The sequence below is a fragment of the Nestor notabilis genome, unplaced genomic scaffold, assembly GCF_000696875.1.
Source record: "Nestor notabilis isolate BGI_N333 unplaced genomic scaffold, ASM69687v1 scaffold6995, whole genome shotgun sequence".
NCBI lineage: Eukaryota > Metazoa > Chordata > Aves > Psittaciformes > Psittacidae > Nestor > Nestor notabilis.
Genome location: NW_009929742.1, coordinates 15,303 through 37,447, shown reverse-complemented (window position 1 = coordinate 37,447; position 22,145 = coordinate 15,303). Strand labels below are relative to the sequence as shown.

General features: G+C 43.1%; 1 protein-coding gene across 1 annotated transcript in view; it reads left to right on the top strand.

The window, feature by feature from the left end:
* The window catches only part of HECW1 (HECT, C2 and WW domain containing E3 ubiquitin protein ligase 1), a 164,978-nt gene that overhangs the window by 137,826 nt on the left and 5,007 nt on the right, over window positions 1-22,145 (top strand). The window contains exons 22-26 of the mRNA XM_010015131.1: window positions 11,813-11,911; window positions 13,292-13,421; window positions 17,456-17,602; window positions 19,129-19,243; window positions 20,481-20,679. Coding sequence (XP_010013433.1) covers window positions 11,813-11,911; window positions 13,292-13,421; window positions 17,456-17,602; window positions 19,129-19,243; window positions 20,481-20,679 — 690 coding nt within the window. The remainder of the gene's footprint in view (window positions 1-11,812; window positions 11,912-13,291; window positions 13,422-17,455; window positions 17,603-19,128; window positions 19,244-20,480; window positions 20,680-22,145) is intronic.

Here is a 22,145-nt window from a genome sequence, read left to right as displayed (position 1 = left end):
GCCTCCCATCAGGGCGGGTTACTTCAGGCTTGGCCCTGCCTTGGGTGCCTTTACGTGCTCTGGCAAGCTTGGCACATGGGTAGAGCAAGCTCCCTTGGCCTGCACAGTGCTGTGTGGGTATACCCCCAGCCAAACTCCGACCCTCTCTTTTACTGATTCCGTGTAAGCGAGAAACCACATAGCCATCACTGTCCATCTCAAGCATGCCAAAGAATGCAGAGTGTTGGTTCTCCCTTTGTTTTAATAAACCCAAGAAGAACCGAGAATGTTGCAGCCTCAGCTGTCCTTTCTCCTTAAAGAGCTTGATTGGTTTTCTTCACCCAGTTTCTTTAGGAGTTGAGCCTTGTGCAGTTGCCCTGCCCGGCCATCAGACAGCTTCCTAATCAGTTTGTGACCTATTTGACAGGAAGGTAAACATCTCAAAGATACTTATTTCCTAAAAGCAAAACTTGTGGCTGGCTAAAGATAGAAATGCAGAAGAGTGCCTTCAGTGAAGGCAGGCTGGTGAGCTCAAGAGTTATCTGTTCTGTTTGGCCTCCAGACTGGCCATGTAGCATGGGCAAGCTGACAGGTCCATCCCAGGCACAGGCTGTGAACCAGCTATACCATCGTGTCAGTAGCTTGAGGATGTCAGGGAGAGCTGTGAAAGCTCAGAGGAGGCAAAAGCTGCAGATACTCCGAAGTGTGGGAAGTGCTAGCAGTGATGTGTAGGAGGAGCTGGAGCTACCGCAGCATGGTAACGTACAACCATCAGAGACAGATCTATAGGAAACAAAGCTCTGTTAATCCTGCTGCACAGAGAATGGTTTATTTCAGTTAGTTTTTAAAGAGGGTGACTGTCCTGGGTTCAGCTACAGCAGTATGGTAACGTACAACCATCAGAGACAGATCTATAGGAAACAAAGCTCTGTTAATCCTGCTGCACAGAGAATGGTTTATTTCAGTTAGTTTTTAAAGAGGGTGACAAATTGCCTCATGACCTAATGAGTTGTATTGAGATGCTGACCAGCTCATAGGATAGATTTAGGCACTTTCTTTGGCTCTTTATAGAAACAGTGGAGAAATGTAGTCATAGCATCTAAGCAGGAGGTCTGCAAACAGCCATCACTCCTCTCCACTGACAGAAAGTAGCTCTGCATGATATGTGGCCAGAATTACTCAGTTCTCTCTCTAATATTTCAACTGTTGTGGCAGGCAACCTACATGTGGCCCAATACCTGTTTATTGAGGGAGTCAGTAACACGGAGTTTGGTTTGGGGCTCAAATGGGCCACTTGTGTGGGTCTACATTCAGGGGGAAGCATGAATTTGAAAGACCAATTTTGCAGTCATCTTGAAGGGTGCATCTTTTTACGCTACACACTGAAAAATCATCCTCTTAAAAATCAGATCAGATGTAGCACCCCAGAGTGAGGCATCCAGCCACAGGCAGTTGTTTTTAAAATGAGATGGTTACCTCTTTGCCTCAGTTTCCATATGACGAGATCTCCCCCTGTGTCATCAGCCTGAAATCCGTTTGATGTACGCTGGTGCTGTGAACTGCTTTGGAATTCTCAGATGAAAGGCACTATAGAAAACCAAAGCATTCAATGTTACATTACACTATAAATTTTAATTACCAGCAATACCTTATTTTAAATAAATTATGTTTGCATGAGAAATTTTCAAGCACTATTGTAAATCTTCTGGACAAGAATGATATTAAAACAAATATGCAGTTGAAATAATTTTATAAGACCTTTTCATGATGTGAAAGGGGTATGTTACTGAAACGCCTTCTTGCTGCTGTTCTGTGATCTCTCTCAGTGCCTTCTGTACTTACGCAAAACTTGATTTTCCTATTAAGTTTGATGTATGACTATAAACACATAAAGCCTGCCTCAACAGCTGGTTAATTATTTATTAAGGGTCAGGAGGAATTGGAAGATGAAAGGCAAACCAAACTGAAGGAGAAAAAAACCCATTCTCCCTAACTAAGCTTCTACAGCAACTATTTTTGTTATAAAGAGGTTCTGCTTTATATTTACCTTATTTCATGGCTTTGATTTTTTCAAGTTCTTTTGAGGATCTGAACGACAGTGTCACACGGGTTGAAAGAAGAGATGTCTCTTGCAGTCTCTCCTCCTTCCCCCCTCTCTGAACCTCATAGTGTCTAGCACTGCTTCCATAATGAGAGTTTGGTTTGAGGGGAGGGCGGCAGTTGTGTTTTGTTGTGTTTTTACAAAAGTCATCTTTATGGGTTTTTCCCTTGCTTAAGGCCATGGAGTCTCTTGCAGCATTGTGGATTAAATTTGCCCAGAGATGGGAGGCTCCACATGAAAATCTCTAGAGCGTCTCCACCTTGCATGTGGTAGAGGAGAAAAGGGTAAAATCCACATTGTCTCTGAGCATGTGAGCCTGCAGGGAAGCATCAGGGTGGGCAGTGATTGTGTGTTTAGTTGTAGTGGTGAAAACTCCCAGGGAGTGATGAATGTCCTCATATCTCTCGTTCCAGCCACACTGGAATGGCAGGGCTGGGCTGTCACTGTGAAGTATTGCTCAGTCATCTTTGCCTCTCCTTATTTCTCGCTACATTTTATTCACACTTGGGTAAGGTAAAGCAAAGTCAATTAGAGCAGGTGCAGAAATTCCCAAGCTGCCCTTTTTCATTAGTAAACAATTCATACATCAAAAGAAAGACTGCTCACAGAGCAGAATTGCTTGCAGTAAATCACCCAAATCCATTTTGGATATTTTTGAGTCAAAAAGGCACTTCTCTTTGCGTAGGTCTCTCCCTGGGATATTTTGAAAGTTACAAGTTTCATTCGTCCATTGAAAATTCTTCTTCATTTCAGTGTATTACCTTAGTTTTACATTGAGATGCAGAAAAAGGGAAGATTAAACTTTTAAATTGATCTGATCTGGAGGCATTGAAAAGGAGAAGGTCACTGTCAAGTTTGTCAGTTTGCCCCAACTTGGGGCAGGAATATTTGTCAAAATCTCAATAAAGTTATGGAGGGTGAGGAAAATCCTGACCTGTCTACTCTCTGTATTTAATAACAAGAGTACAGAATAGAAAATTCAGTGTCTTGTGTCTGACCAAAGGAGCTTTTTACGTTGTGACTTATGACTTGCATTTTGGAAGAAACGGACTAGAAACTGGAATTATTTAATTGTATTGGAAAGATTCATAAAGGAGAAGTAAAAACATTCTTGCACTTCAGGACAGCAACGTACAGGTCCGGGTCTGCATTCTGCATGCTCCCAGAAGAGGATCGGAGCTGTAGGTTTGCAGTGGTATTGATAAATGTTGGAGGTGTTCAGTGATTTGCAAAACAAGACCTGAAACAGACTGTCAAGCAATTAATAGCATGTCTCAGTTTGAATTTAGCACACACATTTCTGAGCTTACTCAATGGAGGAACTACATCCGAGGGGCAGGGATCATTAGCTGGGTTGCAGCACAGTGCAAACCCAAGCGTACAGCTTCTGGACCACGGATGCTAAGTGCACGTGGCTCTGCACTGCCCATGACCTCTTTGCAGTTAGCTCAAGGATATCTGCATCATGCTTCAGCACGTGGTGTAGACATTCCTGGGTGTTTACCAGTGAGTTTAGGATGAGCAGTCTCTCTCATGCTTAGATACCCCAGACAGTGCCTCCTTTGACTGAGCAGTCAGTTATTGTGGCTTCTGCGTTCGTAGTTAGCCATTGAAGGAAACTGTGCAGTCATTTGGCTTGTACTTCTATGTCCCTCTTGTCTGGCAGATGACTAAATCTGTGGGTTTTCCCCTGTAGCTTGACTAGTTTGTTACAACACATTGCAAAGCAAACATGAGTAAAATATATAAAGCTTTACCAACTCACAGGTTTACAAAGTGCCCCCCCCAGTAGCTCTTCCAAAAGGTTTGGCTGAGAATTCAAAATCCCTTGATAAAAGTGCTCTTTTGCTGGCTTAATAAAACAACCCATATGCATCAGACTGAGTTGGTCCATAAGGAGCTCTCATAAACTAGAGCTGAGTCACAAAATTTCATATCATTCATATATCATTTTACAGAAGGTAAGAAAGTAAAAACAAATAGACTAAACAACTAAAGTGGAGCTGGGACTCAGAGGACTGTGATTCTATTCCCGTTTTTTTCTGGATAACATTAGATAAGTCATTTTAGTTTTGTACTTAATGTTTTCTCGCTTGTCAAATGAAATATTGGCACTGATCTCCTTTGTAAGCTGCTTTGAGATCTGTCTGTCAAAAATACAGTCTAGGATCTGGGAATCACAAAATGCAGAGGTTTGTAATCTCCTAGCCAGTAGTTCACACCTCAGTCTGCATCTCCTCTATAGTTACTGGGCAGAACTGGAGAAGAGTTTGCCAGCAGTCTTACAGAACAGTCTTTTTTATCCATGTTGCCAGCAAGAGAAGCTAAATCCCACAAGCAGCCCAGTTTCTGATGAAGATTAGTCATGTTTGTGATGCCATGTTTTGTTATGGTTCTCCCAAAGGAGAGATTGTACATTTTTGTTCATGAGGTTGATAGCTCTACAAGCAGAGATGGCAACTCCAGCACTCAGTCACGCTCCCCCTCTCCTCCTGCAAAACACTACATTCATGGAACTTTGTTATTGGTAAAATGACACATAGCATGATTTCCTGTTATTGGGAGACCATCTACTTCATTAGTTTGAAGGCAGAAGCGGAAATCAATTCTCTGTTTCCTCTGTCTGGATCTGTGGTGCTCAGACAAGCCATGACACTGATGCTGGCGTGCCTGTGACAACTGCACACAGTGGAAGGCCCAGAGCCAGATTTGCTCAGTTCTGTATCTGCCGTAATGACTTCTGACACAGTTCAGCTGATGTGCAGGGAGCCAAGGCAGCTACCTTGAAGGGAAACATGAGGGGATGCTGTGAATTTCCTTTATCTACATTATCTTTTCCCCTCCTTTACTGGATAAAGGAGATAAACAGCCTGCAGCTTCTCTAATAAAATTATGGCTTTTTCTCTTTTACACAATTGGTCTTTTAGCCTTTCCTGACGGTTCTTTTGTGGTGGGTATAACCATGACGTAAGGAAGATGGAATGACCTTTTGAGTGAACATGCAATACAGCTAGGTTAGAGACAAGGCAAAGACTTGGAGGATTTGATTAGGTTAAATAAAGAAGCAATAAGGTTTGAATTATCTCGTTGTTTTTCAGTTACTGGTAAATTAAGCTTCAGGAATGGTTTGAGGCTTAGTTGCTAATTCAGGGTACATGAGCTCCAGAGGAGGACATGGGTAGTTCGCATTTCCATCACGTGTAAGAAATAGCTCTTTTTCATGTGGTTACTCTTTAGTACCGAGAAACAGAAATGTTGCGTTCCATTTGCAGACAGATCCAGAAGATAAAAGTAGGGCAAGCACTTGTTGGAATGTCAGTATTACACTGGCCTTTTGCAGCAGAAAATTTATGCACAATTTAGCAATAAACTGAGGGCTTGACTCACATAGACACAGGTTTATCATATGAAACTCAGGTGCCCAGCAAAAGTAACAATACCTGCAGGAAGGCAGGCAAGAGAAGGTTCACCCCTGTAGGTCTTCACCTGAAGAGAATTACCATTCAGGATTTGAAGCCTGATGGAAGCTTGTTTGTACCAGGTTGCTTTTCTCTCTGAAAAGCAGTTTTAAACCTTTTTGTCTTGTTTAATTTCAGTTCTTGGGTGATTCATGTACATTTCACACATCTCTGAACACCCGCTTTGTATTTCATGACTGTCTGCAAGCAGGGCTGCTCGCCTGTCCACTTTCCATACACTTCACAATTGGGGCTGCTGAAGAAAGGCTAGTGCTTTTTTAAATGAGTTTAACAAATTTCCTTTAGAATATAATTAAATCTCATAAGTTTTATAGGAATAGTAACAGACAGAGTATTATCAAAGAGGGATTCATGGAATATGCTCCTTCATCTTTTGATGCCTGAACAAAACACCTTGGCTCTGAGGTGAATGTATCCTCTATTAAATCCCAATAATGTTTGCAGGGGCTGCAGGGATAAATCCCTGTAGGCTCTAACTATTTAACATCCATCAGTTTCCAGGCTGGAAACCTGTACAAACAGTTGTTCCATGTCAGCACTCCTAAATGTTTCCTCTCAGTTTAATTTGGAAAATAGACTGAAATTGAAGCTTATCCAACAGAATTTTCTGTGGTTTCATAGTGAGGAAGTATGGAGATTAGCCTTGAAAAAAATTAGTAACTGTCTGAAAACCTGGGATGAGTTTTGACCGTATGTGAGATAAGATGCTTCTCAGAATTTAGAACATAACCCAAAGGAGTTTTAAATGAAAACAACAGAACTTGGTCAGGTGGCTCATTACCATTCCTTCAGAAGAAGTGTGTGTGGATCCAGATTGTTCTCAGGTGGGATGCTACTGTGGTTAGGTATCAGAAGAGGTGGGACAGGTCCTTAGTGTGTCGGTGGAAGATGCCTCAGCGTTGTAGCTTTATCTCTCTGACAATTCTCCATATTAGAGATGCATATAAGAAAAGAAAACAAGCCAACAGTAATCTTGTTACTCCTCATATTGGAATTCTCCTCCAGGACTAACAAAGGAATTATTTTACCTTTTGTTTTTAATGTGCTAAGACTTTGTGGACTTTTCTCTCCTGGCCTTTCCAAGAGCCATTCCTTTCCTATTAATGACACATGAGCTCATCAGATTCCTGAGCTGGAGAGGTATCCTGCTGGAATGCCACAGCGTCAGCCTTTGAGCCTGCAGGTATGCAGAGCAAATTTGCCACACCACCAAATGACATGGTGGCAAAGAGGCGGTCTGCAAAGTTTGCAAGATGCAAGTCAGATAACCTGAGTGGTGTCAGCTTCCTCAGCCTGCCTGGCCAACCTTCCTGACAACAGATCCCTCACATCATCACATGAGTCTGTTCAAATGTTCTGTCATTCATGTGGGTAGGGGTTAAATATGCACACCAAATTAAAGAAAGGCATTTGTTAATGAAGGCTGATGGAGGTGTGAAGTTGATCCACTGCCAAGGTTTTGTGAAGGTTATCTGATGTAGCTCAGTACAGTACGTGCTGGTCAAGTCCTGCACTGAGCCAACACCGGGATATGTGCTGTTAGCACATGGACACACATCTTTGATGCATGTGCCTGACACGCTGCCAGTTTGCTTGAAGTTCGTAGTGTATGAGGCCAGGCGGAGTTGCTGTAACCATCTGGTCAGCTTCTTTGCAAAATACACATCTTTAGAGCTTTCTTGCATTAAACAATGAAACTGTTCTTTGTTTAGAAAGTGCCGGTGCTGGTGATTCCACCAAAATCCACGTCATGGATCCGTACAGTTTCCTCTGTATGTCATGCCCTCTCCTCCAAGTGACAAGATTGCAAATCACAGTATTTTAGGCTACAAGAATGGATTTTTAGTTCCTTTAATTAGTAGTTTCAGACCTTTGCGATGTCTCCTTTACAACAAGGATGCTCATGAGTGTCTTCATCACCATGGAGGTTTTAACTGTCCTTCAAAACAAGCTGCCCCACAGCCTCTGGATCCCATGGTGCCTGGTTTCCTACAAATTTGGGTTTCATGACTGAATTCTCTGTTTCTAATAAGATGCATGTTCAGAGTGAAGCCATTCCAATAATTGAGTCCTTCTAAATACTTTCCCCTTTTTAGATTCTCTGATATCTAGTAATGGTTGAGATTAGGTCCAGTCTCTTCCACTGTGGAAGGACTAACAGGGTCTCCAGCTTCACCCACCTGCCGAATATCATTCTCCCTTAGAAGAGGTGCCAAGGGCAGAAATCCTGTACTGCAGTGCAGCCTCATTTGTTCACCTTGTCTTTCAGGTGGCCAAAAGTTCATCTGCATGGTTAAACAGTATGAAACTGAAACTGGTGCAGCAGAATGTGTAACTTTGGCTTACAGATGAAAGCAAATGTTCAGTAGTGTTGTGAGAGGAAAATGACATCTTCAAATTGGATGTGAACCAGATTATAGTCGCCTCTCTTGAGCCCTTTGATTATTTTCTCACAAGCTGCTGCATCAAGAAGGGCACACTTAAACGCAGTTGATGTGTTTGAGAGAAGGTTTGCAAGATTTTCAGTCTTTTCAATCCCATCAGGTGCTTCCTTTATTTAGGATTGCAAGCTTCTCATACCATAGCCAACTTAGCCCACAAGGCATGGTTACCAAAGCATCCCCTGCAGAATGATAAGAACCATTCTTTCCCTGTACACTTAGATGGCAGTTTTGTCGAGGTGCATCATTTTCCATCTGAATTCAAGCAAGGACTGTCCTATAAAGAAAACCTGTATTCATTCAACCAGTTGAGAGGGAGCCCTGTAACAAAGGGCCTGCCTTACTCTGCTGCTGTATGATAAGGACCAGAGTAAATTAAATTTCCTGTGACTCACCTGCAATTGGAGGAAAATTTATTGCTTAGTCGCTGCTGCAGCATATGGGTTTGTCTGTCCCCATGTACCCAGACATGCAGTAAGTATGCAGAAGAGAACGAGCCTGTTATTTTGCAACAGGCTGTTGTGAAAACAGGCTGTTTCAGGGGCACCTGCAGCCTCCAGAAGGAAAAGGAGTTAGCTGGTGGGTAGTGTGGAAACTCCTGCGAATGGGTCAGAGAGCTGTGTTGTTAAAAGCCAGAAGGCAGGTGCACACAATGTCCTTTTTGAGTGGACGAAGGGTGTCAGTAGGAGTCAGAGCAGAGCAGCTCTGTTGCTCGTTAATTCTTGTCTCCCATTCCACCATTTCCTGTTCATTAACTCCCTCCACATCTCCCCTCTTTGCCAGAGCACAGTACTCAGACTCAATCACTGTCTCTGAAAGGGAGGGGTGTTGAAAGAAAGGGCCAGAGCAAGAACTCACATTCCCCACCTCTTCCAAGCTATCTTTCCTGCTAGAAAGCAATCAAACAAGCATTTTACACTTCCTTGGAAAGATAAATGTAAGTCAGGTTTAAAGAAGGTATGTGCCCTCCAGCCAGGATTTACCTTTGTGCTGCTTATTCTGTCAAGAAAACTTGTTTTTTCTGAAGCATCTGTCTCACCCATCTCTGGATCTCACCCATGTTCTAAATCCTTCAGGAAGAAATAAACAGAAAGGTCTGGGTTTGTTTTAACTGGCTTTTGTAAGGAGGTCAGTTTGTTTCTTGTTGCTTCTTTGTAGGTTTTCATATGTTGTAAGTGGTGGTATTATGCTTGGCTGAGCACGGTGGCAGCTCGATGGTCTGTATGGGCACATACACACAGACTGTTCCATTGTCCTCTGAGGACAGTAGCAAACACCTCCCTTTTGATAGGTATCTGTTGACTTACCATGGTCCATGGTTCTCAGTGCCCTGCCGGACCACAAAAGTGCTACTTGTCATCCCAGGCGCTGTCCAGAATGGACAGGGGGCCAGAGATCCTTCTCTTACACCACTCTTCAGATCATGGAGTCAGGTATAACTTGTCTCTGCAGAGGTACCAAAGCTTTGTGCAGTGGAGGAAGGGTTTGTGGGCAGGAGAGCTCACAAGCTGTGGCCAGGAAGCACTGTGTCTGCTGGGGTGATACGGAGCTGCTAAGAAATACAATCTGCAGCATAGCTTTTTTATCCATTGTATTGGCAGACACCAGGAGTGGCAATGTGAATTACCTCATCTCCTTTATCCAGACCAGTTCGTGCTGGACTTGTTTTCCCACACAGCACCATTGCAAAGGCCGCGGCTGTGGAACCAGAGTCAGGCCACAGTTTGAGCAAGCCCTGGTGTGCCCAGGGCTGCCAGTGCAAGGCCTGACTGATGGACCACACACAACCTAGAGTGACTCTGCCCACGTTTGCTTAGGCTGACCCACAAGCCTTAGTCCTTCACAAAGAAATACTGCCCATGGCTTTTGGATGGTTTGATACACATCTGCCATCAGGCACTGCTTCAAATTAAGCTTGCATTAGCAGCTACCATAACATATGCTAACCACCTTGATGTAGGTGCACTACCCTTTCATGTCAGCTTTGCATGACTGCCCTCAAAGCCACATGCAGGTACAGATGTGATACACGCAGCAAGAGGAAAACTGATGCTGTTCATACTTCCAAGCAGTTTCTTAGCAGAACCAGCATTCCCAGGTCTTTCTTGGCAGTTTACTTTCTGCTTTGCTTTATTCCAGAAGCCTCCTGCCTGCCCTGCCCTGCCCTGCACAGTTGAATAGCCATGGGGTGGGTGTTGTGGTGAAGAACACCCAGTACTTATAGTATTTTCATTCAAAATGTACAGGGATGGATGGATGGAGGCGGTGAAGAACAAACCCAAAAAAGCCGACATGCGTTATTTAGGACAAACGGACTCAATTATAGATCCTGAAGGTGCTATAAAACTGATGGATTACAGGCTCAGCATTTCTGGGATTTGAGCGGTCTGGCTTCCACTGTGCTTTCATTGTGTCAGCCCCCCCTCTTTTCATAGCTTCGTGCTGGAAACATTGCACTGGAGCACAAGTGAAGTGAAGCAGGTCCTGACTAGACCCAACAGCTGCCTTTTGTTGCTGCTGTGGAAACAGCTGTAAGGGGGTAATATAATCACCCTTCTGTTACCAGTCAGCTGCATATCATAAGCACCTTTCTTGGATGCAGGGGACCCAGAGCCAGCTCCTGTGGTGATGTAAATGCTAATTGGGCCCACAGCATGCTATTTTGTGCCCCATTTGACATACTAAGCACTTGTTGTGCTGTCCCATGAGCATAAAGTTGACTGAGAGGATATTCTGCACCGCTTTCATGACCATGAGACTCATGTTTCATTCGTATACAGGAGGGGTCTTCATGCTTGTTCCTGTAGTGGAAGAAATTGTTTCATGGCTTTTTGATCTGTTTCTCATCTTTAGAGCAGTAAAACTTCCCTGTGATGTCAGTCAGCTCAGGCTTGGTGTGCTCACATTTGGGATGTTGTTTCTTTTCCTTTTTTTTGACAAATAAGCCAGTTTTGGATGGGTGATAGGGGTTGTTTGTACAAAAAACACCAGTTCTGTATTTTTGTGCCTGAGATTACTGATTTAAAACCGGATTTGTTGGAAGAATATCTAGTAAGTCATTGAAGAAATCATAGACAGACAAATGGAACAGCTTATGATCACAAGTTACAGATTGTAATGGGCAGGGCACTATCTGAGTGTTCTTGGAGCAGGACTAGGGGTTGTTGTTCTCTGAAAGCAGAAACAGACACAAGAGTATGTAAACACTGAAGACAGCTGAGCATCACCATTGAGAAAGTGATATGGGAACAGCTAGCCTGACCTTTAGGTAGTGACTTTAATTCATGTTCTTGGTCACAACAGGTAACTTAATTAAACATCAGTTTCCCCCTATAAAGGCAAGTCACTACTCTTTTAGAATACTTTGGAGCCCGACCCTGAAAAGGGTTGTAACTAGTCAGAAACTGGATATACTGATCCACCAAATACCCTTTGCAGCTGTTTGATGGTATGTTTTCTGCTGAGGGTGAAATATTATAGTATTTAATGGCTAAAACCTGAGTCTGGTGGAGTCAGTCTGTATCAGAACATTCAACTAAAGGTTGTAGATGGTGAGTCTTCAGAGTGTTTACTGGTTTGGTGCAGGAGAGCATATAACATGCCAGCTGCATGTATGGGTGCTGTGGGAGCTGGATCAAGAAGAGATCCATTACTGATCAGAGGTGGAAGGGTGGTGTTAGGTATCTGCTTGGAAAAAAAGAAATAATTAATGTAAGAAACGAAGTCAGAAACAAAAACCAGTTGCTACCTGTGTAAGTTTCTATGCTGAATGTCGAGTTACACTTCATTTACTCTGTATGTTTATATCCCAGGTTCAGGTTCAGTGGTCGTATTCTTGGCCTTGCTCTCATTCACCAGTACCTTCTCGATGCTTTCTTCACAAGGCCGTTCTACAAAGCACTACTAAGGCTGTAAGTATAAGCATGCAGAAACTATGCAGAAACAGTGATCTCAGTGTGAGTCCTGCAGAGACGCAGACCCTTGTGGAGTTGCTTCAAGCACTCTGACGTTCAAGTTCTTGCCGTGTTTGGTTGGTCAGTGATAGAAGACAAACATGTTTTAATTTTCCTTTACTTTGTCCAGGAGCCTGCCTCCCATAAATGCTATGTTGGTAAAAATCCGTAATAAGTATAAGATTTATGAACAGACATTTGAAAGTATTGACCCATAATTCCACAGTTTACTACTTACTGATGAAAATTTATCAAACTTCAACTATGTGGAAGACTGAGAAGTATTTTTGATGGAATAAAACAAAATAACAAAAAAGGGAGGGAGGTCATATTAAGAAAAATACATAATTTCTTATACCTCACTGGGGGAATTGGTTTTCATTCTAAAACAAAACTTGGGTTCATTAGCCATGCTAATATAGATATCAACAGTGAATGTTTCTTTTTGGCCTTCTGTCTTATGTATTAGTAAGCAGAAGCTACCAGTAATATATTACTTCCAGTGTCAAGTTTATAAGGTTAATTTTAACTGACAATCTGTCCCTCTTTATAGACTGCAGTAAGTCAAGGTACATAAAATTTGCAGCTGTGAGAAAAGCCAGAAGTAATAAGTTCAGTCTGCAATTAAATGACAAAGAGCAGAATAAAACTTAGCTGAAATAGTTTATCAAGTAAGATGATGCCACATCAGCAAAGATATTTGTCGTAACATCATTTAAGTTCTTTAGCATGTATTTAACTTACTAATTTTTTTTTAACAATGAGTATTTCTGGGGTCCAAACAGTTTTCTGTCTGTCGTATCTGGGCTAGTCAGGAAATAGCCTGAAACCTACAGTGCTCCCTGCATCGTTCTTGCCCCTTTAGGGGGTTTGAAACCACCTGCCCTTTCAGCAAACAAAGCAGGCTCCTCACTAGCAGAAATTTAGGCTGCCTGGTCTGCCTTATGTCAGTCTTGTGCGCTCACCTCGAGGATGATCGATATGTGGAAGCAGCCAGGCACAGCACGGTGGGGCCCATCCATCCTGAAGGTAAGCATGTGCTCTGAAGTGCAGGGCATCCTGAAGATTCACATAAAATCAAGCCCCAGGGGTGCCCTCTGACAGCAAATAGTGCAGGCAGCCAACAGATTTGGCCTTGAGCCCAGCCATGCAAAGCAGTTGCAGAACTGCTTTGAGAGGGTCTGTATAACAGGCTTTGATGTTAACAAAACCAAATGAACACCAGCTTTATGTTGGCTCTTCAGCACGGATCTGTTCGCGTTCTTAGTAGTAAGTCATCCTGCCAATAGTCATGGAGTCATACATACAGCTACGTCTTTTTTCTTGCCTTGCAATCAGGCCATGTGATTTAAGTGACTTAGAGTACCTGGATGAAGAGTTCCATCAGAGCTTGCAGTGGATGAAGGATAACAACATCACAGATATCCTGGATCTCACCTTCACAGTGAACGAGGAGGTGTTTGGACAGGTGAGCACAGCTATGTAAAACATCCAAAAAGCCATTCTGAACCTGACGGAGTTGCACATAATGAACATCTTTCTGTCAGAACAGATCCTTTAGCCTTTCAATAACATTTCCTTCTCCTACCTTCTGTTTCTTTCAAGCCACTTGTTTCAGTGCAGATGTTTATTCTTAGGGTTTATCATATAAAATACCAGCCCCCCTACAGGCCTATTGAGCCACACACTGATGAGCATGAGGAATTCTCTGAAGTGGAGTGTAGCTCTTCTCTCTGGGGTCTGGTTCACACAGATGTGGCATTCAGTGAATGCAAGCAATGTAACTTAAAGCTGATGTGACTTAAAGGGTGGGGGATTAGGAGGGAAGAAAAACATTTGGCAGGTGGTGTAAGACCTGGCAACTCTCACCATTATTTTGTCTGAAAGCTCCTCATTACATTCTGTGTCTCCTACCTTCCCCCTACTTAATAACTTGGTATGTACATCCATTTATTATGTTTTCTACCACTCAACTCTACCTTAGTCAGATAAATCCCTTTAACCTGGCTGATCTGGATAACTCTAACTTCAAACGGGGTGCAACCCTGGCTTAAGTCCAGACTGGCCACCAGAACAAGTGTCTCCTGTGGGATTCTTTGGCTTGCACTGAAGCCCTGGTGCTCTTTGGTGTTGTAACCCATGCTAGATTACAACTGTCTCTGGAAAGCCTTGAAGAGACCCAAAGCAATATCCAGACCAAGATTAATGACCTCCAAGGAGATATGGAAAACCAGAGAGGCTGAAGAACCAAGCTCACCAAGTACTGCAAGTTAGCTAGAAGTTAACTTGTGTAAGGAGCAGACACACGGTGCTAAAGGGAGCAGAGATCAGGTGGAATATACAGGCTCTTAGTCCTTGAAAATGAAGTTGGCAGCAGGAGTTTGCACAGAGCTAAGGTAGCTCTGTGAGCCAGGGGAGAGGTGACTGATTTCTGGGGGGAGGAACTCTGGCCCTGTTTGTTAAAGGGCTGCTCAGCTGTAAGCTTGAAAGTAACAGAAAGCATGCAGGACTTCAGGGGATATTTTCAAAACTGAACTTAGGTTGCCTATAGTACAAGGTTATGAGGGATGAGCAGAGTCAAAGGTGAATGAAGTTAAAAGGGTAGGACAGAAGAATTTAAGTAAGAAGCCTCTGTAGGAACGATAACCCTGTTTTTCCACAGACTTAAATGCAGGGGATTTTCATGAGCTTTGAGCTGGGACCTTGCATGACATTCAGTTGACAGTCGAGTGGTTTCCCTGGAAGGTATGGCTACATAAGACTAATACACAAAGACAGACAGAAACATACTGACATATTCACACAGACAGATGAGACAAGTTTGTATTTACATTGGAAGATTACAAAGTTGACTAAGAATCTCAGCCTGAATTGCCCCGACGCATCTGAAAGTAACATTTGGCACACTAATTACTTGGTATGCTTGCCCCAAAGAAAAGAGCTAGACAATTACATAGCAGTCTGTTACAGAAGATAAGAGATGGCTCCAAAGAGAATAGACAAAAATCACAATCTGTTGTAGATACTGTGATATGAAAGTAAGAAAACCAGAATTTTATGCCAGTTCCCACGTTGCCTCGTACTTTGTTTCATATGCACTAGGCACTAACCTTGCTAGATCTAGGGATGGGGGAAACAGTGGTTCTCGCTGTGAATTCTGGCTCTCAGAACCCAGGAGTCCCAAGTGCAAGTGAGATTTTCCCCCTTCTGAGACTTGCTAAGTGCTGACAGCAAAATAACGAAGAACTCGCAGTCACGTTTTCTGCTCGCAGATGGATCCCAGTTGGACATTCGTGCATGCCAAGAGAATCTGACCACTTAAATGCCATCTGAGCATTGCTTTGCTGGATACGTGTCCAAGTGTAGATCACGGTGGGAGCTCTGCTAATATTTGGGAAACTGTATTTCAAGGCTTGGGTAAGGGAAACAAGAAATAGTGGCTCTTTGAGAAGCTGCATGGTACGTGGGTTACAGCCCTTTTGTCCTGCTTCCACGACGACTTTATTATGGACCAGTCACTACTTCTTTCATTTTTCCTTTCTTGTCTCATTTCTGATGGGTATTGAGCTTTAAGCCTTTCAGGCAAAATCCTCTTTCTTGGTACCTTTTTAATTAGAATTTACTACTGAGGAGTTCCAGCCTTCTTGCATACTGGAGCCTGGAGCACTACTGTAATAGCAAAGACACAATGTCAAACCAAGCATTACACGTTTTTACTGATGGGGCCTGGATGCCAATTTGGGAGTTTCACTTATAAGCCAGGGGGACATGTCATTTGCTTGTGACTTGAAGTACTTTCTCATGCTTTTATCCAGTAGGAAATGTTCTTCTAGGCCTGCCTCCAAGGTGGATACAGCCTGTGTCTGAGCCCTAGCAATTGCTTCAGTCTTGTAAAAGGAATGGCCAAGACTGGTTGAAGTATCTCCTTGCCAGTCTGAAACCTGATTCTGAATTCTGGCTCACAGCTCTGGTTAATGCCTCTATGAACAAGAAAGAAGAAACAGGGACACATAGTTATTGATTGCCTGCCTCCAATTCTAGATAACGGTTGTATTTGAAATTATATGGGTAATGACAAGTTGAAGAACTCACCAGCATGTCTGGGTGTTTGTGAGAAGTCTTGCAAGAGATTTAGAACATCTGGACTTAGGGTCGTGCTTTAAACTAGGTGACATTTAGTCTTTAGTTTTGACAGATGCATCTTGAAGAATCCAGCATGGCAACCGGGCCAGTGTTGCCCTCTGGACAATGCAGTGTTGCTTGTACAATGGTGATCCATGATTTACATTTGGGAGTTTAACCTGAACTAGCTAAGAGTTCCTAACTCATTACATCCAACCTTACTTGTTCCTGCTGTTTCTCAACAAAGTTACAGATTAGGTGACTCATTCAGTGTTTCCATAATTCATAATGTTACAACAGGTCCCTCAAGCAAAGTGACCTAAATACTATAGGTGCTGTGTGCTGTCTGTTGGACTAATAAATAGATAATAATATAAATAATATGTAAATAATACAAATAATGAATACGTATTCATGCAGCTCATTTACTATCTGTTCTAGACATCGTTGTTATAGCAGCAGAAAACTGAAGAGGAGAGCAAAACATTCTTCCTTTTATATCCACTAGAAATGACTGTGAAAATAATTGCAGGATAAATATTATTTTCTATCACATGTGAGGAGTATGTGTTTGCTGAGTAGAATCTAGATTGATTCCTTAAATCCCTTCTCAGTCTTAAGCCTTAGTAACCCAAGCCAAGCAAATTAAGCATTAAAGCGCAATGAAATGCTGTAGCTCTTAGTATAAAACAAACAAAAAAGTGATTTTAGTACAAACGTTTCACAGGTTTGGATGGCTGATACAAAACTCTGAATCCCACAATGTCTGTATTTGTCCTCTGTGCAGGGTGCCATACAGAGTCTGTTCAAGTAGTGTATTGGCAGTGTGCATTTTGTGATGGTGTCTTTGGCTATTGGGATTTCTGAGTAAACACTTTTATTACCACTTGGGGAAGGGTAACACTTGGTGCCAAAGAGACAAGTAGATATCTCTTCCAGTTGGCAAAACAGGCTGCCTATTCCAATGCTGTGATTGCCTCTCCATCCTGTTGTTTCCTGTACTGTTGCTTGGATAATCTACAGCAAGTAGCAGGTTGCAGCTCCTAGCAGGGGAAAGCAGAGGAGGAAGGATGAAAAGATAGACCAGAGTGGCACATTGTGCATGGCTTATGGATGGTGCTCTCTGAATCAGTTTTACTGGTACAGTTTAGAGTAACCTAAAAGTCAACCCAGCTTCATCTGGGGATAAGGCTCTAGGGCTGGGGGGGGGGGGGGGGGGGTTAACTCATTACCCTTTCTCATTCTACTGCAAATGGGCAACAGGCCAGAAGGAGAAATATGGCTGTTAGGTTTTTCACTTACAGTTTCAAAGTACAAGTTAAATCTGAAACAGAATGTGAGCCATACATTGCTACAGCACTATTTGTCTCTGTTCTGTAGGTGACAGAGAGAGAGTTGAAATCTGGAGGAGCAAATACAGCAGTGACAGAAAAGAACAAAAAAGAGTACATTGAGAGAATGGTTAAGTGGCGAGTGGAACGAGGAGTGGTTCAGCAAACAGAGGCCCTGGTCCGTGGCTTCTACGAAGTAAGTAACAAAGGGATGTTCTTCAGTCTTCCATTCCTCATCTGAATGAGATGAACCCATGGATAAACTGCTTCATCAGTACCCTAGGAAATAGCTGAACACAGATGGCAAGGAACTGGAGTGCCTGGATTGGTAGAGACAGGGACCTCGGATATGGCATGTTTAGGATGAAGGGAGAAAGGCTAGAAGTGTGTATTCTGAATATGATGAAGCATAATGATGAAATGTTCATGTAGTAAGAGAAGTAGGCATGTGCAAATTTTGTTTTACCCTGCTGTGATACATGAGAAAATCATGAAGAATACACTAATACACTCTGGTGTATCTTCAGGGACTCATTCCAGTAAAGTTGGTCCTAGGATGCAGTCAGCTATTATCTTGCTGGTATTCATGGATGCTGCTCTATTGTTGTCCCTGGATTTTGGTAATTTATTGTTGCTCAAGACCTGGATCTGAAAACATCCTTCTGGCAGAGCTGCTACAAGAACTGCCAAAGATTGGACAAAAACCTGTGGCTTTGCTGACCAACCAGTGTAGTCACCTATTCTTGCCCCTTACTAAGCATATTCAAACAGATATCTTGCCGTGGGAGCTGTAAACTGTAAGTAGAAGTTAAGGGTTGTCTTGCAGAGGGAAATAAGAAAGAATGGCAATCCTGGAAAATGAAGCAGCAGATAATAGACACACAGTATCATAGAATCATGGAATAGTTAGGGTTGGAAAGGACCTTAAGATCATCTAGTTCCAACCCCCTGCCATGAGCAGGGACACTCCGCACTAAACCATGTCACCCAAGGCTCTGTCCAACTTGCCCTTGAACACTGCCAGGGCTGGGGCATTCACAGCTTCCTTGGGCAATCCATTCCAGTGCCTCACCACCCTCACAGATAGCTGATGGTTCCACGGAGTTGTGCAATCATGTTTACGGGGGGTGGAAGCCAGTGAGGATGGATTTGTAGCTGAACAGATCTTGGTCAGCCTTTTCCTGTAGAGAGGGGTTGGTAAGTGACTCCATATGGTTTCCTAAAGTGTGCATATGGTTTGCCAGCTTTTTTGTCTCTGTGAATACTGCAGGATGTTAAAGCTTTTGGTTTCACGTAATGAAGAAAGTGAACCTCAGCTGCATCTTCAGGGGATGAAGACCTGAGGCACTCCTACACAATTGTAATCAAATTCCAGTGTGAAACAAATACAAAATAAATTGTCCATTTTACAAATCCATTCTTTGACTATGAAAATCACTTGTCAGAATGAGTGTAACAAAGAAGAATGTTCTGCACACATGATGCCCTGTCACTTGTATTGTTTCATTCTGGCCACATCTCATGTGTCATCATTGTTTGCAGCTCAAAACATCAGCAGTCTCCCTGAAGAGGAACACAGATTTATCAGCAGAGGAATGGAAGTCAGCTGTCAGCATGCAGACTGTCAGATTAAAGAGCTGGCCATCAGAGCCAGGTTTACAAGATACTGCATCTGCTTTATTTCCAGTCTGAAACTGTGCTTACAAGTGGTTTTTGTTCCAGGTTGTAGACTCCAGGCTTGTCTCTGTTTTTGATGCCAGAGAACTGGAGCTGGTTATAGCTGGCACTGCAGAAATAGACCTCAATGACTGGCGAAACAACACAGAATATCGTGGAGGTAAACTGCCTGCTGATACTTACTGTATCTTGACTGTTTTCAGTCTAAAACACAAGACTTTGTCCATCTCTTCCTTCTGTCTTTCCTGAGGGAAGTGCCCTATTTTGTTCAGGAGTATTTTGTGAGGAATAATTCATGAAATAAAATCTTAGGTTTGGATCAACAGCTGTAGTAATACTGAAATTGTTTCCGCTACTTCTATCCAGATTTTATCCACTCAATTCCTACCGACTTAACAGGGGTTTTAACTAGTAAGGACTGAAAAGGATTTTGGAGTATTAGATCTAAAAGTTACTTAGATGACTGAATGAACTCTTGATCTCACTGAAAGTAGTACCACAAGTCCTCTTGTCTTCATCAGGGAGCTGAATTTCACAGTTCCCAAGTACACTTCAACAACATACAGAGCTTGCTTAACCATCCCTAACCATCAGCCTAAACTATGTCAAATTGGGGTTTTTTCCCTTCTCCTCTACTGGTTGGCCTGGTTTTGCTTTAAATGCTGAGCATGATTTATCCAGGCTGTCTTGGACGATGGATAAATGTGAAATCCACCAGTCCTGCACTACAAAAGGGAAGTCCCTGAGGTTCACGTTTTCTCCCCTGAAATACAAGGTTTAGTTCTTTGCTGCTTGCTGCTCAGCCTTTGTGTTACCTTGAAATATGCAGCTTACCACAAGCACAGTTGGTCCCTGAAGTTATTCTCCTACATTTTGCTGTTTAGCTGTTGAAACAGATTCAGCCTGGGTTTATGCTGGCTGTCACTAGCACAAACCCAAGGCACTGAGCCCCTCGGGTGGGAAGCTTGCCAGGGAAGGGCTTGCGGCTGCAAACTCCTCTCCATATGTTGAACACCATTGCAATCCAAAGGAGATTTTATTTGGGAACCAGAAATTGTTAAGTCATTAGGACTCGCACTGTGTGGTATATCACAGTTGGTCTTTTATGGCTCATGCAGGTAACCCCTGTTCTTGCCAAAGGATTTGCGAGAGGCCAATGTACCTCAAATACATATTTGAGTTCCAGGGTTTCAAATGACTAAGTGATATTATAGTACCCACAGCCAGGACAGGATGAGGGCTGGGACCTATTGCTCATGAAGAACAAGATACATTGTTAGGGCAGGATCTTTTCAGTGAGAGATCTCCTGTCCTATGACAGCAGGAACATATTTTGATGTTACAGTTCCCACTTAGTGGGAGTGATCTGAATTTCTCTGTTGTGCTTCTTGGTTTAGGTTACCATGACGGACACATCGTAATACGGTGGTTCTGGGCAGCAGTGGAGAGATTTAACAACGAGCAGAGGCTCCGGTTGCTGCAGTTTGTCACTGGAACGTCGAGCGTGCCGTACGAGGGCTTCGCGGCTCTCCGAGGAAGCAATGGGCTGCGGCGCTTCTGCATAGAGAAGTGGGGGAAAATCACCTCCCTCCCAAGGTACGTCCCAGCTACGATACAAAACCAGAAGTGCTGTGGCAAAAGTGAGCCTGGTACTTGCGTCTCTCTGCCAGTGAAAGACAATGAACACAGTAAGGGCATCTTAAAACAGCAAAGGAACAACTATGAGTTTGTTCTGTAATTACACTGGGATAAAAGGGTTTTCTTTTGCTGCCTTTTTGATTTGCAGGCTCAATTTGAACTTCTTTGAATCCTGGGAAATGGTTAGGATCGAGATTTCCACTGGCCCAAACCTAGTTCTCTTATTTTTATTCTGGAACAGATCCAGATGAGTAGGAGCCCCTGAGCTGATTCTGTTCCCTTTACTTCCAAAATACTAGTGAGAATGTCTGTGAGTTTACAGAGCCATGAAAGCCAGAATCTGTCTCTATGTTTTGGCCAGAGACCTGAGTGTAATCCCTTCATTTGCTTTGATGGTTCCACTTTTTCATCACAAAGCAGCTTAGTGAAGAACTTCAGACCATGTGGTGATAATACCCAATTTGTTACATCTAGTTCAGTCAACCAGCTAGAAGCAAATGAGCCATAATGTCATACAGAGTCAACAGACTTCACAGTGCTTCCCAAAAGAGGGGTCTTCGTCGTTTTCAGAACAAAGGGACTGGAGTACAGAGGGGTGGTCTGACTTGCCTAAGGCCACCCAAGAGAGCCATAGCAGAGCCAGTGATACATTCAGCTTTGAGTTCTGCTCCAGCACTTTAGCAGTGTCCAGCACTCATCCTTCTTCACTGAAGTGAGTCACCTTCTCTTGAACATCCTCACAGCTGCCCGAGGTTCTGCCCCATTGAGATTACAGAACATTTTTCATGGGGCTGCGTCTCAGCACCTCTAAGATACTTTTGCTACGTGAACTTTTTACGTAACATTTGCCCTCCAAAGGATGCTTTCCTAGTTACTTGCCATCCGTGTTGTTTACCCAGAAGTATACTGTAAGACGTGGTCCTGAGCAGACCTTCAGAGTCCTCTGGAGAGAGGAAGTCTAAATGTGTTCAACTTCTTAGTCCAAGCCTGCTCAAGCCCCTGTTTATGCAGTGGGGAGACACAGGAGCAGACATTCAGAGCTGACGTCTTATTTGGACTCGCTCTAAAGTCAGGAAAAGGGAAGTAAGTGTTTTTAAGGCACAATTCACCTCACCTGAACACAGACTTCTACAATAGCTCAGTTGAATCACACCTGGTACATCCTGATTTGTCTGCATTGACCATAATGCAGAGACTATACGGAGAGCTAGAGCCTATGTGAAAGCTAGATGTAGGCACTGAGATTTAAAACCAGATGAAAATATGTAAGGTCAGTGAGATGACTCATGTCCTCTGAGCTTCAGCCAGCAATGTGGAGAGAAAGCCTGAGGGCTACGGTTTGCTATGCATAGGCCAGATCCCCCTTTTGCAGCATATATGTAGGCTGGCTCTATGCAAGGGTTTCAGAGCTTACCAAGGGCATT